General features: G+C 42.5%; 4 protein-coding genes across 14 annotated transcripts in view; 2 read left to right on the top strand and 2 right to left on the bottom strand.

Moving 5' to 3' along the window:
* Positions 1-734: 734 nt before the first annotated feature.
* On the bottom strand, positions 735-6,675 carry Hnrnph2 (heterogeneous nuclear ribonucleoprotein H2). Of its 5 annotated transcripts, none has more exons than XM_006257219.5 (4): positions 6,551-6,662; positions 5,146-5,208; positions 4,936-4,980; positions 735-2,933 (listed from the first exon to the last, which is right to left on the bottom strand). In XM_006257219.5, the coding sequence occupies exon 4, from the start codon at positions 2,878-2,880 to the stop codon at positions 1,531-1,533; it is 1,350 nt and encodes a 449-aa protein (XP_006257281.1). In that variant the 5' UTR covers positions 2,881-2,933; positions 4,936-4,980; positions 5,146-5,208; positions 6,551-6,662; the 3' UTR covers positions 735-1,530. The 5 variants fall into 5 exon arrangements, with proteins under 5 accessions (XP_006257281.1, XP_006257282.1, XP_006257283.1 ...); NM_001014019.1 differs by having other exon boundaries at positions 1,404-2,933; positions 6,539-6,601; XM_006257220.5 differs by lacking the exon at positions 4,936-4,980 and having other exon boundaries at positions 6,539-6,675.
* A 259-nt stretch (positions 6,676-6,934) lies between these two features.
* Gla (galactosidase, alpha) lies at positions 6,935-18,353 on the top strand. Its single transcript, NM_001108820.3, has 7 exons — positions 6,935-7,142; positions 11,529-11,703; positions 12,652-12,829; positions 13,755-13,846; positions 15,084-15,245; positions 16,185-16,382; positions 17,216-18,353. The coding sequence occupies exons 1-7, from the start codon at positions 6,943-6,945 to the stop codon at positions 17,474-17,476; spliced, it is 1,266 nt and encodes a 421-aa protein (NP_001102290.2). The 5' UTR covers positions 6,935-6,942; the 3' UTR covers positions 17,477-18,353.
* Positions 18,354-18,687: 334 nt separating this feature from the next.
* On the bottom strand, positions 18,688-22,277 carry Rpl36a (ribosomal protein L36A). Of its 4 annotated transcripts, none has more exons than NM_001128065.1 (5): positions 21,349-21,401; positions 20,879-20,984; positions 20,512-20,579; positions 19,321-19,443; positions 18,688-19,006 (listed from the first exon to the last, which is right to left on the bottom strand). In NM_001128065.1, the coding sequence occupies exons 1-5, from the start codon at positions 21,349-21,351 to the stop codon at positions 18,986-18,988; spliced, it is 321 nt and encodes a 106-aa protein (NP_001121537.1). In that variant the 5' UTR covers positions 21,352-21,401; the 3' UTR covers positions 18,688-18,985. The 4 variants fall into 4 exon arrangements, with proteins under 4 accessions (NP_001121537.1, XP_063135900.1, XP_063135901.1 ...); XM_063279830.1 differs by having other exon boundaries at positions 18,941-19,006; positions 21,107-21,358; XM_063279831.1 differs by having other exon boundaries at positions 18,941-19,443; positions 21,349-22,277.
* A 3,124-nt stretch (positions 22,278-25,401) lies between these two features.
* The window catches only part of Btk (Bruton tyrosine kinase), a 39,379-nt gene continuing 37,440 nt past the window's right edge, over positions 25,402-27,340 (top strand). Inside the window, exon 1 of one of the 4 annotated variants that reach the window (XM_039099954.2) lies at positions 25,402-25,423. The gene's annotated coding sequence lies outside the window, so the exon portion shown is untranslated. Of the gene's footprint in view, positions 25,424-25,696; positions 25,837-25,909; positions 26,154-27,340 lie in introns of those variants that run through there. The other 3 variants (XM_039099952.2, NM_001007798.2, XM_039099953.2) reach the window with 3 other exon arrangements.

Below are 27,340 nucleotides of genomic sequence, written 5' to 3'. Positions count from 1 at the left end.
AGTCCAAGGCCAGCCAAAGGAAGGAAGGAAGGAAAGGAAGGAGAGATTGGGGGGAGGGGGAGCAGGCATGGTATGCACACGCACACTTTTAAACCCAGCATTTAGGAAGATGAAGCAGGTGGATCTCTGTGAGTTCGAGGCCAGCCTGGTCTAGTTTTCTAGGACACCTGGAACTACATAGAATCAAAAATAAATGAGTGCTAGCTGAGCAAGCTGCGTTCACAACTCCAGCAGCCATGAAAAAGGCCAGCAGCTATGGTCATTCACAAAGTATGACCCAGCAAGAGCAGTGACTATAACCCCAGTGCTGTACACAGCAGTGGCAGATCACTGGGACTTCCTGGCTGCCAGCCTAGCTCTAGACTCAGTGAAAGACCCTGTCACCTAGACTATAGGCAGGGTATTTAGAAAAGGATATCCAATCTTCTTCTCTGCCCTCTACCAACACTCAAACACACAAACCAAAATTTAGGCTATAACTATAGCCTTGTTGGTAGAGTTCCTGTCATGTATGCAAGCAGCCCTGGGTTATTCCCCAGCACCGCATAAACTGGACAGTGATGTATGACTGCAATTCCAATACTCAGGAGGCAGAGGCAGGAGGATCAAAACTTGAACCATTCATCCTGGAATATTTGAGAAAAGAAAATTTCAATAGCAGACAATTTTAAAAGCCAGTTACTGTGTGCCCATATAATAGAACATGATTTAAAAAAAAATCAAACTATGCAAGATTTTTCCAGTTTTTAAAAGGAAGATTTATTTAACAAGTTTCACTTAGTACAATACATCTAAATGGAATTCACAATACAAGGTAAGATTTAAATCAAAGCCCCAGAATTCCATACAAATAACATGACCAAACTCCTAATGTATTGGTATCACATCTCAAAATTGTCCCGGATCTTTAAAAAAAAAAAAAAAAAAAAGGTGAAAGTGTACACTCACGTGCCTTACAGGATATTAAACCAAAAAGCTAGAATTAACAAACATGCCAAATGTCACTTTGAATCAGACACAGCTCCTATATTTTTTACAGAAAAGCATGTTTCTCAACATGCATCTGAAGTTTTCGATGTATTGTGGTATAAGAGCAACATTTAACGTAAGTGAAACTGCTTTAAACCTAAAGATGCTTACTGCTTAAGTACACTCCTACAACATAACTAACTTGAGGAAAGCTGAAAGTGGAATTGACAGTTATGGTCAATACTGAACTTGTTATTACATCCTAGATGAATATTTTCAGTGTTCAAAATTGCTGAGCTTAAAGTTTGAAAACAATCGTAACTTTCACTTTACAGTAAGCATGAATCACAAGCTTGTAATGCGAAACTGTTAAACTTAAATTTTGTTCTCTTTAAAAAAAAGGAGAAAGAAGAAAGAAAGAAGCTGACCAATAGTGATCAGAAGCAATTGTATTTCCCATTTACCAATCATACTGGATATGCTGGACATCCTCCCTACTCTATCCAGTTCCTATAATGTACTTTTTATTCCTGTAGATGCTCTTTGATGCTTCCTCTCTTCCTAAGCAAGGTTTGACTGATAGTCACTTGAGTTTTCCTGAAGAACTTGGTCATATCCGCTCATACTGCTCTGACCACCATAACCACCTCCGTAGCCAGCACTCAGCTGCTGGCTGGCTGGACCTCCATAACTAGACTGGTTGGATAAACCCATCCCTCCCATCATCTGGCTGCCATAAGCACCACCGCTTGCCCCTGCTGTAGAATTCAAAAAGAGCTCTACATAGCTATGATCATAAGCTCCTCCACTCGTCCCTGCGGTAGAATTCAGGAAGAGCTCCACATATCTGTGCTGCATATTTGCTTTATCTTTTGCCATAGCTGCCACAGCGTCTTCATGAGTAGCAAACTCAACGTCTGCCTCACCCGTGACTCTGCCATCAGGTCCGATTTCAATGTGTACTCTCATGGGATTAAGAGGTGAGAAAAAATTGTAAATATCATTCTCAGTGGCTCTGTATGGTAACCCCCTCATGTGTACACAGTGCCCTGTGGTGCTCTGGAAACTGGACCCACCATCTCCATATCGATGATCAGACATTCCTGAGAAACAGTAGTTTAGGTCTCTTCCAAATCTATCAGACCCAAAACCATACCCGTCATTATAACCTCCGTAGTCATCATAGCCTCCGTACCCTCCACCATAGGCACCCCGCCTCATTCTTTCAAACCCAGCTCCTCTGCCAATGCTATTATACCCTCTCCCAGCCCCTGGCCTATCATAAGGACCCGGGCGCTGCATAGTCATGAGCTTTCGAGGGGGATCATAGTGGGTTCGGACTTCAGCTCTGCTACTCTTGAAGATCTCGATGTACCTATGCCCTATTCTTTCCTTGTGTTTCTTTAAGGCCTTTTCAGCTATCTCCTGTGAAGCAAACTGCACAAAAGCTTCCCCTGTGCTCCGCCCCTGAAAGTCCACTGGCAGTGTCATCCCATTTGGCACAATTTCCAACCCTGAAAAGAACTGAACAATTTCTTCCTTGCTACAGCCAAATGGGAGTCCTCTGAGCCGTACAAACCCATCATTGGCAGTATCAGGACTATTTGGACCTGTATGCTTTAACACCCAATCCATTTCAACACTGTTGGATTTGAATACTTCAACATATCTGTGTCCCATGGTTTCTCTGTCTTTCTTTAAAGCCAATTTCACTTCATCTTCAGATTCGAGTTCGACAAATGCTTCACCACTCGGTCTGCCTTCTCTGGTGTAGATGAAACGAACACCTGATGTGCCATTTTGGATTTTGCAATCAGAAAAGAAGCGCATCACTTCCTCGGCTGAGCAGGACCAGGGTAGGCCCCTGACCTTCACCACGAACCCCTCCCTGCCCTCTGTGCTCAGCATCATGGTGACTGATGGACTCTTGGTGGCAAGCTTGGCTCAATGCAATTTCAATGTGGCTTTAAAAAAATTAGAAAACTATTGTCATGAAAAAGTGTATACAATAGAGTAAGAGAAACAAAGAAAACTATTATTTTACAAGTTCTTATCAGTAAGATTTTCAAAGGAGCTATATGAACAAAGACTGCATAAAACTTTTAATTCATTCACTTCGAGGGTACTTATTTCATTTCTATTATGTATCAGGTATAATTAATTTATGGTGGTTATTTCTGGTTAACAGTATTATAGGAATTTTTTGTTTCCATGGATACTTTTTTCCTTTAGATAATTTCAAATATTCTAAATTTTCTGCACTGAGCCAATATATTAACATCACACAGAGAAAATTAGAACTAAATATAACAAAGTGTAACTACATTCCATTATATATAAAAATGAAAATATTCTTTAAATCAAAAGACAATACTCATGAGATGATACAACAAATCCATCCATAGCCTAAGAATATAAACAATGAATGCAAGTCAATAAAATACAGAACTATTAAAGCCTAAAAGATAAATGGAAAAGGCTTAATGGGTATTTATACATTCAAACATGTTTTAGGGGCCACATCCAGTACTCAGTTCTGCCATGGAAGAACCAATTAAGTCTGGAGAAGGAGAACTGTGTGTTGCCCCAAAGGTAAGTGCAAATACAGACTACATAGAAGGCAAATACACAGAAGGACTGGCTGATGAAGTGTATCAACTGGAGACAGAAGGGTGAATGGAAACAAACTATCCTGATTCTGTTCCAGGACTCAGATCTAGGATCTATAAAAACTCTAATGGGACACAAAATGAAAGGGTACAAAACTCCAAAGACAAGACTATAACGAAAGAGATGGGATCCTGAGGGTTCTATACATACCCTAGACTCTTGTTTGGTTCATAAGCACAATTCAGGATTCAGTATTCATAGTACTATGTGACATGTACCTCCCCCAAACCTTAAGACATTATGGTACATTATGGCTCTGGGTGTACAGAAGGGAGGATAGATATACATATATATGTATCACCTATGGATTTTAAACATGTCATTGCAGCTGTTTCAGACCTATCACCCAGGCAAATGGAGCATTCAAACAGAAGGAAAGGGGTACTACGAGCAAACTCTTAAAATGACCTATTGAGGAGCTTGCTAAAGAGCACTGGCTGCTCTTCCAGAGGTCCTGAGTTCAATTCCCATCAACCATATGGTGGTTCATGATCATTTATTAATGGGATCCAATGCTCTGTTCTGTCTGATGCCCTCTCTGTCATGCAGAAGGCATACATGCAAAGAGAACACTTAAATAAATAAATAATCTTTTTAAAAAGTGACTTATTGAGATGGGTGGGCTGGCATGTGCCTTTAATCCCAGCACTCTGGAAGCAGAGACAGGCAGGTCTGAGTTTGAGGCCAGCTTGCTTGACAGAGGGAGTTCCAGGTCAGCCAGGAATGAATAGTTGAGACCCTACCCACGAACAGAACAATTCACAACAAAGGAGGATATAGGACTGCAGCAACTAAGGAATGCTGATAATGGGGAATGCTGATAATGGGGAATGCTGTCTTCCCCAAAGCCACGCACACCAATTGGTTATCTAGTAGCAAAGGGTCAATCCTCGCAGCATGCACACAATAAGCTGAGCAGGTGGTATTTATGATTTAGGAATATACACACGTATGTAACAACTGAGAAAAAGGCCAAGAATTGGAAAGAGAGCAAGGTGTTGAAGCGTGGGAAGGTTTGGAGGGAGGGACAAGGAGAGGCGTAATGATGTGATTATGACCAAAACCAAATTTAAATGCAGAAGTGAAAGGAGTGTATAGGGAAAAAGTCTGGGACACACTCAAACTTCATTCAAAATGAAATTGAAAGTAAAATCAACATTTTTACACCAATCAAAAATAGTGGAAATTCAACTGTGACAATACATCAACATTACAGACAGTTCACAATCTAAAGTTCACCAAAAGAGATAAAAACTGTACGATTGTGGAAAAGCATGTTGGTAATATTTACCACACCTTCTGACAGAAAATCCACTTCAGGTATGTGCCTTAAGGAATTATCTGAAATTAAGAGCAGGACTTATTGAACTATGTAGTACTTGAAAGGCATTTAATGAAGAAAAGTAGAACATTATACATTTAATATTAAGTTACATATTTTTAAATGACTCAAGATTATAGCCATTTTCTTCATCTCAATTATGTAAAAAATAAAAATTCACATACCCTTTGACCCTGTTAGAGTTTCTTCCAGGAATCTGGCCGACAGAAATACTTTTAAAATGTTTGCTGTAATGGTTAAAAAAAAAAAATCAGAAGACTAAATGGTCATCAACAGAGATGGATGAAATATATTTCTACCTTAAAATTACTGACCAAGTGATCTGCCCCTACCTGGAAAGATTTGCAAAATACATTGAATGAATGAATGAATGAACATTCAATAATATAATCCTACCTCTATTAAAATGTTCAAGAATGAAACGAAATGCACAATTGTGTGAGAGACCGTTTGAAAGGAGCTTCATGTAAGATAAACTTGAAGAACAAATGAGCCCAATGGAATGAATGCCTTTTACCTTTTAATATTATACACTTTCAAGTTTTTAATTCTTTAAGCTCACTGTATTGGAACTAAAATAATCTTAGAACAAAAATATATGCATGGGAATATGACAAAAAATTTTAAAAACTTTTTTGTGTGCAGTGATGGGGATAGGACATCAAATGTTAACAATGGCTATTGAGTTTATGGTTTATTTTTTTACTTTATTTTGTGCAAGCTTAACGGTCTGCTTAAAGAATAATTTGACACACCATCCCAGGGACGATGGTTATTTCTACAGCATTCTGTCTCAATAGGTCCTCCCTATAGTGGCTGGGAGGTTTTGCTTTCTTACATTTCCTGAGAAGGCCACCAGGATTCTGTTACCTAACGTAGTAAGCAGGATTTAGGAGTTAAGAATCTGTGTACTTATACCCATGTTACAGCACACTTTTTGTAACTGTAATAAGAGTTGGGTAGTGCTGAACTGTGTCCCTTTTAAAGGAATTTATTACTTTTCGAAGGACCAAAATTCAACTCGTAGATCGTGATAAGCAGAAAAACAAACGTTCAAATAATTAAGTAAACGCATTTATTGGGCGCCTCTCGAGCACGCATCACTTGCCTAGCTCATACTTTTAGGGATGGAATTCCCTCAGGACCCCTTAAGACCATCCGGCAGTTTGAATAGTTGAGCGCCTGAATGGATGGAGCGGTACTCCGACCGCGGGTCTCACTCTGTTGTTTTTTTCTTTTCTTTTCTTTTTTCCCTAACTCCGGACTGTGTTTGAATCGCTTTTCATCTTACGTGTCCCTCTTGCGGGCAGAGGGAGAAAAGTCCCCCGAGATAGGGCCAAAGGAACTGATTTACAAAAACACGCACACAGTCACGACCGTCCACCATTTCCCCACCAGGCGCAGCGCAGGCCGCTTCCCGGCACTCCGGGAGGGGGAGGGGGGAGGAGGACGGGGTTGGGGGGGAGCGGAGCACGAAAAAGGCGGAGGCGACCCCAAACCCGACTCTGCTCTTCCTTATCACCACCCGGGGTCCCCAGTTCCCACCCGCACACCAACCTCCAACGATACCGGGGGATTTTCCTCCTTCTTCCCTCAAACGGCTATAGCGAGACGATAGACGACGACCAGAACTACTTCTGCTCACGTAAGCGATTGATCACGTGAGCATCTACGTCATGTGAGATCTCGGTCACGTGAGCAACTCTCGGCTTAAACTCGGGATCACTAAGGTGCCGCACTTCCTCCTCCTTTGGAAATGGGGCGGGCCAAGGTAAAGAGAGCGTCAATATGATTGGTTGATGCATGTCCTACGTGACTGTTCATTGGTTCACTTCTGGAGATAACGGCCCAGTTGCCTGAGAAACGATGATGTCATTATGGGTAGTTCAATCCCGATTGGTCCGCCCCAAGGATAAACTTAAAAGCCCAGCTTAACTCAGGAAACAGAACCAAGGATTTCTATGGCCATGAAGCTTTTGAGCGGAGATACACCGCTGGTCTGTGAGCTTGCGCTTCGCCCCCTGGCTTTAGTTTTCTGGAGCATTCTTGGGGCCAGAGCATTGGACAATGGCTTGGCGCGGACACCTACTATGGGCTGGCTGCACTGGGAACGTTTCATGTGCAACCTTGACTGCCAAGAAGAGCCTGATGCCTGCATAAGGTATGAGATATTGAGTGATCCTTCCTCTTTCCGTGTGTTTGTATGGGTGTATTTGGTAGAAGGAATGGAACATTTGAGCTGGAGGGATAGATCTATTATTGATGCTTTAAAAAAAATTCCCAGCAATTTTTATATCATTTATTTTATATTAAATTAAATGTAAAATTGTATATCTTGTTCGAGATCTAGACTGTCTCTAAACCATTATCAGTGTGAGCGCTTTACCTCACTGCAAATTTTTCATTTATTATTTGGTTCCATGCAGACCCTTCGTGTGGGTTTGTACTCTGCCCTTGTTTCGTTCTAGCCTTGAGCTAGCCATAAGTACAGTTGGAATGGGCAGGAGGATGACTAAGACCAATGTGATTTTTTTTCCATTTTGGATCACAAGTTCTTTGTAATGGAGCTAGAGTTAGAGAAACCATGAGATAACTGAGGTGTTCCTGAACCCCCTTCCCAGGCACCAGGCTGGAAGGTTGACCTGAAGGAACTTTATACATCAAACGTGAGAGTTGAGACCAGGCACAATCTTAGTTTGCAAACTAGGATAAATGTCCTTTTTAACTCGTGGGGCTGACACCGAAAAGGCTATAAAATTGTTGTGCATGGTGGCACAGGGCTTTAATCCCAGCATTCCAGCGGCAGAGGCAGGCAGATCTCTGGAGTTCAAGGCCAGCCAGGGCTGCATAGTGAGATACTGTGTGAAAAAGAAAGAGCTGTGAAACGGTTATCTGTCAGAGATGATCTTCTCAATTAAAATGCAACCATTTTTTAAAACCAGCTATTCATGCTCTGATCCCCTCAATTAATTAGGCAAATAAAACAGATATCTTTATCCTGGCATAAGAAAATGAATTATGGGTTGGGGATTTAGCTCAGTGGTAGAGTGCTTGCCTAGGAAGCGCAAGGCCCTGGGTTCGGTCCCCAGCTCCGGAGGGGGGAAAAAAAAAGAAACGCTTTAAAGAAAATGAATTATATGTTTACACAAATATATGGGCATTTTTCTAGAAAAGATATGTTTTTCTTTCTTCAAAATCTTTTGGTTTTTTGAGACAAGGTTTCTCTGTCCTCTGCCTTCCGAGTGCTGGGATTAAAGGTGTACCCCCAACACACCCAGCCTCTTCAGACTCTTAAATGAATCCATGATCTAGAAAAGATTAAGAACCAACTATTAGATGTTGAATGGCTCCCTTATAAGTATTATTGAAAACAAAGTAAGGTCACTGACTGGTGCAAAACCACCTCTAAAGGCAGGTGCCACAACTTCCTCTCTGTGAATGCCTATAAAGATAAAGTCAAGGTGTTGGACAGACATCATAAGAGAAAATGACTCTAATGTCCATAGTATCCCTGAGATAAAATCTGTGGTAACTTGACAATATATGGTTCTTTTTTGTCCTTATTTTTTTTTTTTGTTAATGGTGGCTGGTTTTCAGGGGTGGGGGTTGTTATAAAACTAATACATGATCACTGCAAACAAGTATGTGGTAAAAATGATATACTGGAAATTAAGCCTCCTTACTTCATCATCTAGAAATAATTATGGTTAATATCCGTATACAATTCTGCTGTTTATTATGTAAATGAAAATACAGATTTCTAATTGACTTTCTAAGAATTAGTGTCACTTTTATGTATGAGTAATATCAGGACCCCAGTGCCCTCCAATTCTACTTCAGCTTTAGGCAAATCATTCGTCTTCTTTTGTTTTTCCTGAAGTTTGGGGACATGTCTGAGGATCTGGCACATGCTGAGAAAATGTTCTATTAGTGGGCTGGATTTCTTTGTCCTTAGATTTTGGGGACATGGTCACCCTGCGTGGATCAAGATTATCTTAAACTAGGGATCTTTCTGCCACCTTACTGGGGTTACAGGCATGCAGGACCATTCTCAGTTTAATTACTTTTTCTAAATTGGACTGGAGATGAGTTCAGGGGGTACAGTGTTGGCCTAGCAATGTGTCTTGTAAACTGAGAATGGTGGTGTCTTAGGGTTTTACTGCTGTGGACACCATGACCAAGGCAAGGTCACGGACAACATTTAATTGGGGCTGGCCTACAGGTTCACAGGTTCCATTATCATCAAGGCAGAAGCAGGGCAGCATCCAGGCAGACGTGATGCAGGAGGAGATGAGACTTCTATACATCTTCATGTGAAGGCTGCTAGCTCAAGACTGACTTCCAGGCAGCTAGGGTGAAGGTCTTAAGCCCACGTCCACAGTGACACACCTACTCCAACAAGGCCACACCTCCTAATAGTGCCACTCCCTGGGTCAATCATATAGAAACTATCGCAGGTGGTGCACATTTAAATCCCAGTATTCCGGAGGTGGAAGCAGGAATATCGGAAATTTAAGTTCATCTTATGTCATACAAAGTTCGAGGCCAGCCTGGGATACATGTGAGTGACTTCAAAAGAAAGGTGCAGAGTAGTATACCTGGTATAGAGTAAGAACTTGATAAATCCAAGTATGTGTATATGCTATAATTCATTTGTCCAGTCCTCTATTAAGAGCTATTAGTATTCATCAATTATCATGTATCCTATAGCTGATTTTATTTTCTTTAATGCTTTTCTCTTTTTTTAAATGGAAAAGGTTTCACTGTGGGCCTGGCTGGTCTAGTGCCTCAGGCCCCAAGCGCTGAGATCGGTATCATGAGCACTGCATCATGCCAGACTTCATTCCTTTAGTAGAACACTAATTTTAGGGTGGAACGGTATGAATAGTTTGATAATATTAAGCAATCATTAACCAAGATTTTGCAGACGTATGTGTACAATCACAGTGCGTCATCTTGCCTGTTCTCCCAGCAAAATAGCCAACCATTGTATTTTGTCATTCTTTTAGAACTTTTGCAATCTGCTTTGTGTTTAAGTCTTTTTCTGCCCCTGTAGGACTTGGCTCCAGGATTTAACATGTTAGGAAGTACTCTAGCACGGACCTACACCCCAGCCCTTCATATGTACAGTATTTTAATTAATTACTAAGGAGGTTTAATGTCTTTTCCTAATTTAAATCAACTCCTTGAACTGTTTCTTCCATGGATCTCCCCCCCCCCCCCGCTTTGGTCATTTAACTGTGTCATCTGAGTTTTTCTTTTATTCCATTTGGCTTGGGTCCAGGATCCATTGTAGTTACAGGTGGTTCTTGACTATGAGTTGTTTTGAAATTCATATAATGGGACATATCATTTCTTTCATTATTTCTGGCTTTGAAGTCTTATACCAAGAAATTATAAAGTTAAAACAAAAGGCAAATAGCGTTTTTACTTGAGTGCAGAGTAAATTTGGAAATAGGAAACAAAGACTCAGTTTGCCTGAAATAGCATTCCAGAGGGAAGGTGACCTTTTGGGTTTTTCTAAGGACGTGATTGTGAACCAGGCATGGTGGCACAGACCTTTAATCCCAGTACTCCAGAGGCAGAGGCAGAAGCAGGCAGATCTCTGTTAGTTCAAGGGCCAATGTGGTCTACAAAGCTACTTCTAGACCATCCAGGGCTACACAGAGAAACCATCTCAAAAAGACCAAAATGGGAAGTGGTGGTGATGCTTGTGAAACCTTGTATTCTTTGGGGAAGCTACAAGCACGACATAGATGGTGCTCTCTGAAGTCTTGAATTACAGTAATCTTTGTCTTCTGTGCGACAGCAGCGTCATTTCTTTTATAGAACATAAGCATTTCATCTCTGAGGTGAGCTCTTTAAATCCTGCCAAATTCCTTCAAAAGTCTTTTTGGGATTTGTTCAAGGTTTCCTGATCCAAGAAAAAAAAAATAATGCTTCTCATCTATTCAAGCCATTGAGGAACGGGATAGTTTTAACACATGGTTGATAAACATATTAATCTCTAGGTATGCTAGCGTTTTCTGGCTCTTTTTTTCTGTTACTATTGTGAATGAGGTTGTTTTCCCTACCTAAGTAAAACTGATACCAGAAGAAGCTGTTTATCATACTGATCCTTCTCCACTGAGATTTCTCTGGTTGTGTGTAGGCCAGGCAGGTCTTGCTTCTGGAGGTCCTCCTGTTGTGGTTTTCTCAATAGCTACGATTACAAGCCTGTGTTACCACAGCTTGTTCGTTGCAATAACTTTCCAGTTTTGTCATGTTTGTACTCTTACTTATTTGGAGTTTTTGTTTATTTCTTTTTTGGTTAGGGATGGAACTGAAGGCCCCACCCCTTCTGTGTTGGGGGTGGGGAGTCAGAAGTAGTGGGAGGAGCAGGAGAGGAGTCACAGGAAGGATGGTTCATTTTTCCTCATACAAGTTGTCATTACTACTATGGTGTTACTGCATTTTTAGAAACTGTGAAATCCCAAGGTGCCTTAAAACGGGAGCGCTGAAGTACTCATGGACTGAATTGGAATGATTGTTCGAATTTCTTTTTCAGTGAGCAACTGTTCATGCAGATGGCAGAGCTCATGGTCTCTGATGGCTGGAGGGACGCGGGTTATGAATACCTCTGCATAGATGACTGCTGGATGGCTCCCGAGAGGGATTCAAAGGGCCGGCTTCAGGCAGATCCCAAGCGCTTTCCTAGTGGGATCAAACACCTCGCTAATTACGTGAGTTTTAGAGCTGATGGCTTATTTTTTTATGGCTTTATGAAGGCTTATTGTGAAACAGACCACATGATACTTTGAAAATGTAATGTGAACAATAAATTATGGTGCTTACCAGGTGGAATTATTATCACATCAGCCTATAAACATTTCCCAGGGCCTATCTTGGTGAAACATTTCTTACTGAAAACACTGAATCCTCTAGGCAAAAAGGAGAGCATGGTTGTGACACGCACGCTTGTATTTCCACGTCAGCATGAGAGGCTACCGTAGCTATACTATTAAGTATACAGTTGAACTATATACTTAATGAGTTTTAAAAGATAAAAACAAATATTCTGGAGACTGCTGAAAACAAATGAGGCCTGATGCTAGCCAAAGGCAGTGAAGCAGATTTTATTCAGTACTGTAGGAAAAAAGGTCACGTTCCAAACCAGATGGACAAGTGAGTTCTACAATCAATGAGCAAATACTAGCTGTTCAGTAGCTGGAAAATTGCTAAAAGGGACATCAAGAGTCAGACGATAGCATAAATTAATGGGCTTCTTGCTCTAACCGAGCTCACGCAGACAGACACCAGGAAGGCCAAGACTGGAGGAAGAGTCAGAGAGGCTTAACTGAAATGTTGTCACCCATTCTCAAGATGAAAGGGTTTCCGAAGGAGATTGTTGAGGATCCCATGAGGAACGTGAAAATGGTCATAGGCTCTTTCTCGCTTCTGTGCTACAGTTCACATGCAGTGTTGGAACTGCCTTAGCAAAATTGGAGGATCTGTTCCCTGCTTCCAACAAACTCGGCTTAAAAACTGGAGTGGTGTAAGGAATAAAGTCTCCAAGACTTGAAGAAGCACACATCTCTGTTCTTAGTCTTACTCAGTGGCCCTCCCAGCATTTTTTTTTTACTACTTCCTGGTTGATTTCCCTCTGTGGTCCATCTTTCTTCTCATTTTAGGTCCACAGCAAAGGCTTAAAGCTAGGGATTTATGCAGATGTTGGCAAGAAAACCTGTGCAGGTTTCCCTGGGAGCTTTGGATCCTATGACATTGATGCCCAGACATTTGCTGACTGGGGTATAGATCTGCTAAAATTTGATGGTTGTCACTGTGACAGTGTGGTATCCTTGGCGAATGGTATGTTTCTCCTTTTTTTAAATTGCATTTTTAAAATTATGTTAAAATCAACAAAGTAAACATGATGTATAGTGCATGTGGCTGTGTATTTGTTGGGGGTGTATTGCTATGGTGCCTGCTGAGAAGTCAGAGGACAACTTGCAGGAGTTGGTTCTCTTTCCAACCATCTGGGTCCCAGGGATCAAACTCAGGTGGTCAGGCTTGGCAGTGAGCACCATTGCTAGCTGAACCATTTCCTTAGCCTAAATGGTATGTTTTCTTCAAAGGATTTAGCCATAATTATTTCTTGTCCTTTTGGTTAACATTAAGGGAGAGATCTAGCCAGAAACAAGAACTTGAGGCCATAGTTAAAGCTGAGCCTCCAAAGGGCTAATCTCTCCTCCTCTCTCTTTTTCTTCCTTTCTCTGTGTAGCCCTGGTTGTCCTGGAACCAGCTCTGTAGATCAGGCTGGCCTTGAACTCATATATATAGATAGATCTTCATGCCTCTGCCTCTTTCTTGCTGGGATTCAAAGTGTGTGCCACCATTGCCCAACCAAAGAAGTTGCATTGTGTACTCCTGTGAGTGGCCTCTTTATTCATCTATGTGGCATTCATACATGTCTACCATGGCACATGGCATATACTATGCACTTTTGATTCAAGGACTTTGAGAATACATTATAACTGTTAATTGTAACTAGATCTGACATTGTTTGTGAGAGCCCAGATGAAGAAGCATCTGACCCCTACCTTTCCTCTCTGTGCCTAGGGTCTCTCAGAGCCTCCAAGTAGTCACAATTTAAGCAGTTTTAAGCAGAGAGCAACCTGTCCCTGCCACTAGTTTAAAATATAAACATGCCCTTTGTAAGCAGCCTCTTCAGGTACACAGCACTGGCTGGCAATTCCCTGCTTTCCTTATTTTACCCATTGTTTTCTTCTTGAAGGTTACAAGTACATGTCCTTGGCCTTGAACAGGACTGGCAGAAGTATTGTGTACTCCTGTGAGTGGCCTCTTTATTTGAGACCCTTTCATAAGGTGAGCTACTGAGTCCAGAATCGAAACTTCAGAGCCTGAGTACAAAGACACACTTCTCAAAATCCCCACTGCTTGTAATTAGGGCCTAAGTGTCCACCAACTGGGAAATCATTTTTGATTTTTCCTTTTCTTTCACTGTTCACATCCTGTCTGCCAGCAATCCTGCCAGTATTGTTCCGGAAGTCTCTCTTGACTTCACTAACTTCCTGTCATTACATCCACACTGGCCTTCCAGGCCGCTAACAGCCTCACCCCTCCATTTCTGCTCCTTTTCCTACCCCTATTATTTTCCAGACAGCAGCAGAACTGTCTCCTGAAAAATCTCAAGGGCCTGCCATCTCTCTCCTCCTTAGAATCTACCTGGCTTTCTGTTGCACTTGGAATAAAATCAAACTCCATCAGCATGCATGCCTCTTGCCTGCCTCTATCCTCCAACAGCTCTTTTGAGCATGGTCTTTTTTCCTTTCTACCCCATTGTGTATGCTCACTGTGCATGGCCGGTAATGGGTCACACAAAGACATTTTCCTGAGCCTACGATGATGTACTTGCTTACTGTTTCTTCCAAGTGTTCCCCCAAGATTTTAAAAAGGGTCGTTGGCTAATTAACATTGAAATCTGACCAGATGCTCCATGCTTGGGTCTTCTCTACTTTAAAATAGCCTTCTGCCTACTCACTCTCTAGGCAATAACTGTTTGGTTTCCCAGGAGGGTACGTCTTTACGTATTTATGAAATGAATCCATATTGTTTTCTTGAACTTTAGTTTAACTTTTTCCTCAGCCTCTTAGACCTTGGGTGTCATACTGTGAATCTACACACTGGTTCATTCCACAATTTACATGTTTCAGATTCCGATTTTATCATGTTCCATAGTATCCCAGATAACTTTACAGATCTTATTTTTACCATTTAAATCATTGTAATTAATTTATTAGCAATATGGCCATCTTAGGCAAGATTACACATTACAGTAAAAAACAAAGATCTTTCATAATGCCAGTACTTAGACACCACAGTTCAGTGCACATCCAACATAAATAGTATTAAAATCACTTTATAAACAGGCCACATACTTAAAATTATATGGCCTACTTATATGAAGTGAACAACTGCTGGTGAAATTCCTTCACATTAAGAACCAAAAGATAGTCAGGCTTTGTTATGGGAGACTTTTGATCTGTAAATCAGCAAAATCTTACAGGAAAATTAAAACCTTCAATTCTGTCTTTTTTCCCAGCCTAATTATACAGATATCCAATATTACTGCAATCACTGGAGAAATTTTGATGATGTTTATGATTCCTGGGAAAGCATAAAGTCTATCTTGGCCTGGACAGTAACTCACCAGAAGGACATTGTTGAAGTCGCCGGACCAGGGGGCTGGAATGACCCAGACATGGTAAAAACAGGAACCCTCCTCATTTAAGAGGTAGCTCTTTTATGTTGCTGTCTGGGTCTGAAGCTCGGGCCTTGCTCAAGCCAAGCAAGTTTTGTAGCTATATGCCAAGCCCGTGGGAAGAGGCCTTCTGTGAGTACTTACATCACCATGCTATAGAAATTATTTGGCAATTTTAAAAATGTTTAAAAATGTTCCAGCAGGCATTGTGTAGTTGCTTGGAGTCTCAGAACTCCATAGGTTAAGACAGGAGAGTTGCTCCAAATTCAAGACCAAAAGGTTAGCTGGGACCTTATCTCCAAAAACAGAAAAGTAACTCTTCAGGGATCCCTGCAGGTATCCAAGCAGGGAACTGAACCCACCAAAGAGATAAGAAGGAAACCCTGTGCATATTGACTTGCCATCCTGGGTCAGACTTTGGGCAGTCTAATGCCAGGTAGTTCACTGTCAGCATATTTAAAACAGGATGCCATTTGGGAAAAGGCAACAATCAGTCTGATTCTAGGTGCACAGTAAGCTCAAGGTGTGGCTACCTAGAAACTCTTTACACAGTTCTTGTGACCACGAGAGTGGTTTGTACAGCTAAGAGGCCTAGAACCTAGTGTGGTCTCTGACCAATAGTACAAAGGTCAGCAGGCCATAAAATACATGTGACATCTCCCCTAAGGATGGGTAATGGCCTGGAGAGAGAAGGGTGTAAGATAGTCATTCTGGGGAATTTGGGTGAGGTCTGCCTCCACAGATAGCAAAAATGGTCACCAGGTTGTTGACAAAATCTACTTCCAGCCTTCTAGGCAGGAAAACTGAATTTTATCTCTTCTATTGATAAGAGGGCCCAGTGTGTTTAACATTCCTGGTTTTCAGACAAGGACAGCTGTGACCCCAAGAACCCCTATCAGTTGAATATTCTTCCATATGACTTTACTCTACCCTTTGTCCTAGTTAGTGATTGGCAACTTTGGCCTCAGTTGGGACCAGCAGGTAACACAGATGGCCCTCTGGGCTATCATGGCAGCTCCTCTACTCATGTCCAATGATCTCCGACAAATCAGCTCTCAAGCCAAGGCTCTACTTCAGAATGAGGATGTAATTGCCATCAACCAAGACCCCTTGGGCAAGCAGGGGTACTGTTTTAGAAAGGTAAGTCATGCTTCTTGGGAGAAAATTGGCCAGGAACATATTATCCTGCATTAAAGTGTATTATTCACAGTATTTTGTGATGGTCTTTTAATACTCAAGTACAAAATTATCTCAAGCCCAACTACTCAAGTACAAAATTATCTCAAGCCCAACTCTGCTAAATGAGGATACAACCGACTTTTTTTTTTTTTAATTTTTCCCTTGAGCTTGAGAATGGAGTGATTAATAAGGCTTTTGCCAGAACTCTTCTTTTAAAAAACAGAATTTTTCTGTTGTTGTCCTGGCTGTCTTCAAAGTAGTTTGTTGGCCAGGCTTCTTGCGGGGTATCTACCAGAGAAGACTGCTCTGACATGGATTTAAGCCAAGAAAGTTTTTATTAGCCAGCTGACAATTACACGCCGGTGTTTAGAATCCCACAGCCTTTATCAGGATGAGCTTTGAAGCATAAAATCCATGCCCTGGGTGGACATACTTCAATTCATGAGAACACTTAACCAGAATTGGAACTAAGGATGCCAAAAGACAAAGTATATGAACTTTGGTTGATGAGGTCTTTTTGTTTTTTAAAACTGGGTTTCTCAGCCCTGACTGTACTGAGACTGCCTCTGTAGACCAGACTGGCCTTGAACCAGCCTCTGCATCCTGAGTGCTGGGATTAAGGGTGTGTACCACCACACCCAGCTAGACATTACTTGTAAATTTCTAAAATATACTGCTGGCTTACTCTAATCTTTTTCTTCAAGTGCACAATAGTTCTGCTAATAAGGCTGACTATCAAATAGGACTAGTGATGAGGTTACCACATGTTCATACTTCTTTTCTTGGTTTTTCAGGAAAACGAAATTGAGGTTTGGGAACGGCCACTCTCAAACCTAGCCTGGGCCGTGGCTGTGAGAAACCTGCAGGAGATTGGTGGACCTCGTTTTTACACCATCCAGATTTCTTCCCTGGGTCGAGGACTAGCCTGCAATCCTGGCTGCATCATCACTCAGATTCTCCCTGAGAAAGTACATCTAGGCTTCTATGAATGGCCTTTAACCTTAAAAACTCGAATAAATCCCTCAGGTACTGTTTTGCTTCGGTTAGAAAGATAAACTATACTATGTTGGAAGGCAGAGATCTGCATAAGTGCCCAGTTTTCCTAAAGACCAAACTATTCCCTGCCCTTCCCTGTTTCACCTTAGGCTTTTGAAATTAAGTGGGTACTCCTGTGCCAGGCACTGTAACAGATGCTTCCTGTCTACCGGTTGATTTTAATCATCACAACCCCAAAGCAGGTGTTTATCCACTATAATCTGTACAGCTAGATCAGATTAAAAAAACTTGATTGTTTTTTTTTTAAATGTGGTTCAAGTGTTTTGCTTTTATGTATGAGTTCCACATGCATACCTGGTGCCCAGGAAGTCAGAAGCCGGCACGAAATCCTCTGGAACTGAACCTGAGACCTCTGTAAAGAACAAGTGCTCTTAATCGCTGAGCCAGCTCTCTAGCACCTATAACCAGGATTCAGAGCTAAGCCAACTAGACACAAATCAGTAGGGGTACTTGGCATGGACTGCTTATAGTCTAATAAAAAGGAAAAAAAATGAAAATCTGTTTCCTCAGTTAAAAACTCATGTACCTAAGTTACTCTAAGATTAGAGTAAGCCAGCAGTATATTTTAGAAATTTACAAGCAGTTTCATTTCAGAAAGCTGAAGCAGAATTGCCAATGTGGAAACCAGTCCAGGATATGTAACAGAATCACAAGCAAAATGATGTACCTCTGATATTCTGAATGTGCAAAAACACCTGAGATATTGAAGGGGTTGGATGAAACCCAGTCACGGGTGAGAGTCGAGCATGTAAGCAGTATGGCTGCTCTCTGTGAGGACTCATTCCCAGTACTCACATGGAGGCAGAGGACTGCTAACATTAGTCCCAGGGGATCTGACCACCCTTTTGAGTCATTTGTAGACTAGTTTTACTGCTGATAGAAAACTTGTGAGGATGCTCGGGTGATACTTCACACAAAGAAAGCCAGTATGGTGGTAGTCATATTCTTCCATCACTCTGGAGGATGAGGCCAGCATAGTCTACAGAGGAAACCCAGGGGGGGGGGGAACTTCATCTAAATCCAAGGATGTATCCTGAATGGATTGCAGTATGCTCCCAGATCTCCTTACCAAATGCTTGAGGCAAATATGTAAGATTAAAGCTTTACAGTGACCCAGTTGTGTTATTGGTCTTCTATTCCTTGAAATACAAGTCTACTTTTGGGGGTGGGGGCATTCTCTTGGAGATGGGGCTGGGAGGGGGTGTGGGAAGTGGAGTAGTCGGAGGGTCCAGGATGGGGATAAAGTGTGGACTGTAAATAAGACTCTCTACTCTACTTTGGATTTTATGATAAATTAGCAGCAGCCTGTGGATTCTAAACACCAAGTAGGGAACCCAATGACAAGTCATGTTTCTCACCACTCAACAAGGTTCAGTCTGAGAGTAGTGCTCAAGTACCAAACACAGCCTTTCAGGTCATTTCTGAAAGCTGTACCCCTTCCCAAAAGACCAACAGCAATCAAAGGGGGTGAAAGGTCAAGATTTTATTGTCTTCATAACAAAATCAGCTTAGAACTGGATCACTTGGCCCTGTAAACAAAACAGAAAAACAAACTGTTGTGTTTTGTAACTTTTAAATAATCCATGGCTCTGGGTTTAAGCCTAGCCACAGCCAAATCTAAACACTGAAAAATCTTAACAGCCATTTCTTTTAGATATATTGGTGTTCAAAATTTTGCATTTGTCAACTAAAAGCATTTGCCAGATTCACAAAATATAAAAAAAAAATCCTTTTGGTCCCAAATATTTCAGGTATGGGATTTGTAACTAAGCTGTATAACTAAGCAGTGTACCTATGGTACACTGAGACCTGAAACAGTTAACTCTGCAAAGTTTTGTGGTACCTTTCTCTTCTTGTCACCTCCTAGTTCAAAATGCTTGCATCTCTTAATAGCCAGCATCCTCTTAGATCTGCAGTTGGGCTCAACGCACTCCAGTCTCAGCACAATCTTCTTTGTAGTTTTAGCCTAGAAAAGATATGAAGCCAAATCCTTCACAAAATTATATTTTGCAACAATCTGTTTTTAGCTATGGAGGAAAAATCCAGAAGCCTGTGATTTTAAGAGCATACCTAATTAATAGTAAGGAAACTGAAGCAGTATGTGTGGTGGCACATACACACTTGTGGTTCCCAGAGGCAAGGTCAGTCTGTGCTACAGTGTCCAAAAACAAACAAACCATCTACTTTAAATTTGTAGCCTTCTAGTAGGCTACTTTTTAGTAGATGAATCAAATAAAATCAGCCAAATTCATGTCAACTTGGAAATACGGTTAAGACATATCACTAATCAATTTTCTTAAAACTTGCATTAATCCTAAGAAGGCCTGATGAACACAATCACTCCCTACTAATAATCAACCAAGCCCACGATTTTGGCCAGAGTATTGCTGTTATTTCATAATTTGAAACTTGCAATGCACCAATTTTCCACACAGATTGGCTGGACATCTAAATGACTGTTTCCAGCACCCTACACACCCAAGCATTTCCAGACCCCAAATGAAGCCACCCATTTAGCAGTTTTTACAGCCAGGCTGGCTGAAGTGCTTGCTTCCAAGGCACTGTGCTGATTCTGGAGAAGAAACCTCACTAGACTGGAAAAAGACCCCAGAATTCAGCCAGTGGAAGGCTTACACATTGACTGCAAGTTCTAAGACTTCCTAAGACCAAGAAATCCCAATAGCCTTCCATGGTAGTACAGGGAACTGACCCTGTCTTCACAATCAGTAACAACTCCACTAGTGAGCCTCAGTAACAACCATGAACAAATGAAAAGTCATCTTAGTATACACAGAATTCTTACCAGTAGGACACATTCCTTTTTGCCTCTTTAAGGGGTGCTGCAAATACTGCGGATTCTAAACTATAGTCAGATCTGTATTTGACTCCTAGCTCCACTACCTGGGAAGTGAAACGTCCCTGCCAAGTAGGTTAACCTTACGGTGAGGTGATTAACACTAATGCAACGCCTGCAAACAAGGGATGACAAAATCAAGGTCCACAATAAGATACGTGTCAACTAGCAATCACTAACCTTTTTGCGGAAAATGGGCTTAGTCTGCCCGCCGTAGCCACTCTGTTTCCTGTCATAACGCCGCTTTCCTGGAATAAAAGGTTACTCGTTACAGGTCAGAAGTCAAAATGGTCACAAGAAGTCTTAGGTTTAAATTTGAGGCTGCCCTGCATTGAGAAATAGTCCTGCCGAAGGAGAGAGGGAATACCTGGACTTCTAGTACATTTCATGTCACAGCAAATCCAAATTATTGAGTCTGGCATGTCTGGGCTGAGGCAGGAAGATTACTTATTCCAGGCCAGCCTGCCTTACATAGAGAGGGGAGGTTCCGGTCTTCAACAACTCCCCATCCCGCAAACCACCACCAAACTACGTCTAAGCAACTTACCCTGGGCATACAAAGAATCCTTGCCCTTCTTGTACTGCGTCACCTTGTGGGGTTGGTGCTTCCCACATTTCTTGCAGAATGTCCGGCGGGTCTTAGGAACGTTCACCTAGTTAAGAAAGTGTGTTTAGAACGTAATTACCAGACCACAATGGCCCAGAGTCCTCGCTAGATGCAAATAAAGTTGATTTACCCTACTACTTACTAACACACAACAACCATGTAATATACCACGTAAGGTGGTGCAGTCACGTGCGCCACCAAAGAGCGCCACATCCACCCACAGCTAAGTCACACCATCAAGTCAATTCCTCCACCCATAACTCGGTTTTCTCTGGGTCGCTCTCTGCTAAGCTAGGTTTCTTGGATACATCAAGGTCATGCCAGAGTCCTGATGCACCCTGAAACGGTACTGTACACGCTGGGTACAAGGATTAAACTGGATGCTACCAAAGTCCAACAGATGTTCCTACCATGTTTGCAGGAGCGCTACCAGCTCAGAAAGAGAGAGGCTAGAGCAGCAACGGAAGTTTATAGGCGGTGCCTGAGTGCACTTCCTCCGAGCCGTGGGAGACAGCGACCATAGAGTCAGTCAGTAGGGATCTCAGCACAGCACCCTCTAACGGGCGGGGGTGGATGGTTTGCCTTAAGCTGCAGACGCGAGCTTCAGCCGAGGCTCCGCCCTAGGGTCTGCAGCTAGCTGCTCCACTTCCTCCTGCTCAGCGCCAGTAACTGCTTTATGCCTTTTGGCGGACATTGCAATTTAGTAGCTTACGTGAAGAAAGCAGTTCTTTTCCCAGACTCTAATCACCCGTGTTGGAGCCGAACAGGGACTAGGATCAAGTGGAGGGGTTCTTCACCTCAGGATAGCGTTCTTGTTCCACTTCAAGGAGACTGGGATGATCTTTCACAGCAAAGTGTGGCTCAAGGAAGCCCTGGGATGGAGCTAACTGCTTCAGTCCTTTCTCATGTAATCAGTGGGTCCACATGTTTATTTAATGTCTATTCTGTTCCAGGCAGTGTTGTAGGAGCGGAGCCAGGTAATTTAATGTGCTCACCAATGTCTAATTCCAGGCTAAGTACATTGAAGAAAAGGAACAATAAAAGCAGAGGAACTAAATTGGCTGATTCGGTTCCGAAAATTGGCACTGAATTTACCCAGCTTCTGAAGTACTCGGGTCAACAAAGAAAACATGCTTCAGCACTTTGCTTCCCCAAATACGTGACAGCAGGCATGCATGACGTTTCAAGATAGTCCGGCAAAGAAAGGCTGAAGGGTGCTGAGTTTTAAAATAGATTCTCAGAGTAATTTTAGGAGCAAGATGATAACGCCCCTTCCATTTTCCAGGCGAGGAAAGCGGTGGTGTTTTCCATTTGTCCAGTGTCAATAGTCGTGTATTCAGAATGCACACCCTACGTGTTATGACTCCAGAACCTAGTTTCTTTTTACTATCCCATAACATTACTATCATAGTCTGTGTATTATAGCAGCTATCTTTACGACAGAGAGGGCCCCACTAACCCCAGGCTGGCCTTAAACTCACCTATGTAGCTGAAGATGGCTGTGAATTTCTGATCCTTAACCCGAGTGATGGGGGCCCAGGTATATGCAGCTGTGCCTGGTTTGTGCCTGCCTCTTTGAATCCTGTCTATCTCTGGAGCTGCTCACTATTAATAGTATTTACCAAATGAGACTGAGGCACAGGAGGCTTAAATGCACTTCCCCAAAAGTCACACACACGGTTATTTCAAAGCTGGAATTCGATCTTAAGCCATTTAATACGATATACCTCTAGCCTTAGTCAATATTACACAGGGAAAGAGAGGCAGCTACAGGTAGACTAATGGGCTGGAATGAAGAAGGAGGCAGCAGTGGCCTAGGGAGGAGCTAATGGTAGGAGACCCTGAGGTATCCTGCTTGCACAGTGCTCCAGAAACAAGCTGGCACTTCGTTCACGCCCATTTTTGTTGGATGATCGTCTGGGGTTACAATAATAATAATGTCGTTGCCTGCTACATTTCTTTGATAACCCACCGGCTGATTTCCACCAGGATTTTCCTCTCTCTAGTCCCTTAACAAGTTTTCACTGGCCTTTAGGGACTTTCTAAAGTTTTTATTTGTTTTCTGTTTTCCATGTAAGTGGTTTGGAGATGGACAATTAAACCTCTTTGTCTAATCAAACTTGATTCTTTTTATCAATCCCCGTGTGGAGTAGTTGTGGGGGTATTTTAAAATATTTAATTGACAAAATTGCGTGTGTTTAAATATACACTCATCTTGTATAATAACTGCCACAGTCAAATTAACCCATTCATTATCATCAATAGTTACGTGTATGTGTGTGTGTGTGTGTGTGTGTGTGTGTGTGTGTGTGTGTGTGGTGGAGACACTTAAATCTGTTCTCTTATCCAACTTCAAGTAAGCAATCGAGTATAATACAGTCTCCACGTTGCACATTAAATCTCCAGAAGCTACTCATCTTGTAGTTCACGATTTGTTTAGCACTATTTTTCTGTTTTCGCTATGTCTGTGCTCGTTACTTTCCCCTAAGATGAAGCACCTAGAGCTGGAGACAGAACTCTAGTTAGGGTCTTAAGTTCTCAGTGCTTCAAGCCCAGAAGATACTCACTTTCCTACATATTTTACTTCTAGAAAAAAGGCTCAATGTCACCTTAACTTTTCTCTCAGCCATTTTTGTTTCAAACTTGCCATTTCTTTTAGTTGCTATCAGCAAAGCCCAGGTACCATTTTCTTTTTTTAAAGATGTATTTATTTTTTTTAATATGAGTACACTGTAACCGTCTTCAAACACACCACAGGAGGGCATCAGATCCTATTACAGATGGTTGTGAGTCACCATGAGGGTGCTGGGAATTGAACTCACAGGACCCCTGGGAGAGCAGCCAATGCTCTTAAGCACTGAGCCAATGCTCTCCAGCCCCCAAGTACCACTTAACAGGCATCACAGCCACCCACCCTACATCCTACCTGGAGATATTTGAATTTCAAAGTTGGAATCTAGTTGTGAGACATCACTCTTCACCTTGTAAAATACATTGTTGAGTTTGAACTCTTACACCAAATGATGCAGGTCTTTTTGAATATTAATTACCCTGATTCATCAAGTACACAACCTTTCACTATTTATACAATACATTAATTGGGCTACTTTTTCCCCAGGCTAGCCTTGAACTCATGAGCCTTCTGCCTCTGCCCTCTACAGCATGTCCTACTGGAGTGAACCACTACAACTGGCTGGGCTACTTTCTCTATCTTCCACACAGCTGTTTACTACAGCTGGCACCAAGATCAGAACCTACAGCATGAGTGTGGAGGTCAGGAGAACCGCTAATGAAAACCACTTCTCTCCTTCCATGGGAATTGGACATAAGTCATCAGGCTTGGCAGCAAGTGCTTTACCTGCTGACCCATCTCCATGGGGAACAATTTGAACTTACACTAGCTTATTTGTTCGCACTATGGTATGAGTGAGAGTGCTGGGTAAGTGGCTGTGGTCAAAGGTTCCTACCTTTATTCTGCCTTCTGCCTTTGCCTCCCTAATTTCCCACAATGCTGTTATTTAACTCCCAATTCCCACCCCAAATGGACCTTTAGAAATGATGGAGCATGTGACAAGAAGCATCTAACTGAGGACAAAGGAAGGTATGGTGAGTGTCTATGGTCACTCCATTGATGGCTGGCACAGTTACTGCATGTGACTAAGGAAAGGTCATAACTTGTCAATAAAGCTTGGACCATAAAGGGAGAGCCACATGAACTTGGTGCCCATTGATCTGTACCAGTGAAATGATTTACTGATCTGCCATTCTACAAATGCTTAGAAAAAATCCCAGCGCTTTCAGTTCTGACCCACTTTTGGGATCAGTAATATGTTCCTGTATTAGGGTGTAATATGAAAATGGCCGGTGAGAGAAGACAGACAAGATCAGTCACCAGGGCCTCTACCACCATCACTGGCAAATATCGGCTACATTTCTTTAGAGAATTCTCAGGGAGAAGAGGGAAGCTGGGACACAAACTCAGGACCCGCGGAGGGAACATTCGGACTTCAAAGATCACATCTAGTCTTGTTTACTAGTTGATGGAATCAAAGACAATATTGTACCTTGTTTATCTTGGAGGAAAAAAATGAAACAGAATCTCCTATGTTGTGCAGGCTTTGAACTGGTGATAGTCCTGCCCCTCCATCACCCCAGTAGCTTTAATTATATGTGCGTTTCATCATGGCTCATAAGGCTGCAATTTGAAGGTAGAATATTCAAAAGAACATTTGAAGAAATGGGGAAGGGCTTATATTCAGGCATCTTTATGTGCAGAAGAAAATTGCTTTCTTAGAAAATGACTCAGCAGGGAAGTCTTGTCTCTACCTCTGTCGGGCTTTGTATTTCAGGGTCTCTGAGTGAGACTTCTTTGTCCTACAAGTTGAATTGTGTGGTCCTGACTCTCCCCTACTGAGGCGACAGGAGACCTTAAAGACACTGGCACCTCTCTTCTTCCTGTACTGATCATCCCCCACAGTCCTTTAGGTATGTCATCCCTTTGCTCCAGGAAGGATAGTCTGATGACCTGTTTGCTCAGCCTAGCCCCATCATCTTAGGGGACTCAACCACTCCAGTAATGGGAAGAAAGTGTCTCTCAGAGCTGGGCTCTATGGGTGTAATGCGGGGAGGGGAGGGTTGGAGGGGAGCGGAATAGGGACGGCAGCTCGGAAGCAGATACCATATTGCTAAGAAGAAAAAAAAAGGCATTGGTTTAAGTCAGGAAACAAAAAAAGGGAACTGAGTGGCTGTGAAAGGGTGGGGTTTGCTCAGACTGTCCTTCCTCTCTGGACTGTAAGAATATGTCTCCAGGGCCAGTGTCTTCAGAGATCAAGTCCCACCTTCCAAGTCCTGGCATCTCACTACGTCTGGGAAGCTACCTGCATTAAGTGAGAACTGAGGTGGGTCTGGGGTGAGGCAGGGCTTGGGCAGCAGCCATATTTCCTTCTGTTGGAACCCTCGAAGGTCGGACAGGAAGCATGGCTGCTTCCATCTATCTACTGGTGGAGGAAGCTCATGGAGAGTGGGAGTGTCACAGCAGAAGGCCTGGTATTCCCTTCCAACACTGCAGGGAATATAAGGGTCTTTTGAAGACAGCGACTGTGATGGGGTGGTTATAGGAACAGGAAACCTGAGGTGTCCATCTGAAACGACAGCAAATGTTGGAGGGGAGCTCTGCAGCTCTCGGTGGGTAAGAGACTCCACAGGCAGCAGCCAGGTAAAAGCAAGTCGTTTTTACCAAACACAAAATGGATCCTTGTATCAATGAGAACCTTCGAAGAAGGAATTCCAGGAGGCTGCTTGGTCTGCAAAACCTAAAATAGCTCATGTGTCTCAAACGGCAGTGCTGAGGAAAGGTCTGTGCTACATAGGGTGGAAGCAACTTGTTTTGCCCTGCAACAGGCCAAATAGTACTAGGATAAGGGCTGGCTCATAGGAAGGATTGTGTGGAGGCTGTGGCAGCCTCGTGGTTAATAGTGGGTAGGAAACAGAGCCAGCGGAATGCAGCCTCTGCCTCAGCCAAGACAGTGTGGCCAACCCCTGAGGTCTCCGGAAAGGTTTTTCCTCTTACAGTTACCTACCATGTGCATGCTGTCTTTTCTCTTGGCTTCATTATCTTTCCTCTCGTCTCCTTTCTGCTCTCTCTCCTTCCTCTTCCTTTCCTGGCTAGTATCCCCTGATCCAGAATCAGCACTTAACAGCCTTTTTAAATAGCATCAAATTTGTCCTGCCCCTTTCTCCTCGGGGTCCTTTGTTTTTTTTTTTCTCCTACCCGCTCCCCATCTACCTGTTCCTTTGTTCTGGACCATTACTGCTAGCAGTTTAAGTGTAAATAAATGTAAAGTAGTTAAGGCCCCTGGCAAGAGTAAGTGCTGGATCTCAGCAGTCGTTACTAGTTTGGTTCTACCACAGTCCTGCCAGTCCCCAGTAGGGTTGGCCTAGGGGCAAATAGAGAGAAATGTTTGACTCTGCTTAGATCAAGCTGATGGTGACATTCTGAAACGAGCCTCCAGACATCCAAATGGAATCATATCCTCCTCAGTACCGAGCTCTCAAGATTGGAAGGTTTGACCCATGCCAAGTATTTCCAGGGACGGAGCAGCAGCTGTCCAGAGGCTGAGGTTGGGGTGGGTGTATGCAGCTCAAGGCCTATCCACCCATCCTCTCTGTTAGGTAAATGCCTTAGCTCTGTTCTTTCCCTCATTTTGTTACACTTCTGAAGCAAGGGCACTATTGCCTTTCTCAATTATTTGAAATGAGCCACAAAATGCAAATTCTCATGGAGACCTAAAGTATTACAGATACACGGTATCCCTTAAGCCTTGCCTTATCCATTGTAGACTATGTATTTATCTTTTTATGTGGAAGAAAGGTCTTGCCTACCTAGTCAAGGCTATGTAGCCC

This window comes from Rattus norvegicus, chromosome X, assembly GCF_036323735.1.
Source record: "Rattus norvegicus strain BN/NHsdMcwi chromosome X, GRCr8, whole genome shotgun sequence".
In the NCBI taxonomy this organism is placed as follows: Eukaryota; Metazoa; Chordata; class Mammalia; order Rodentia; family Muridae; genus Rattus; species Rattus norvegicus.
Note: the sequence above shows the minus strand (reverse complement) of the source record. Positions and strands in the feature narration are given on the sequence as shown.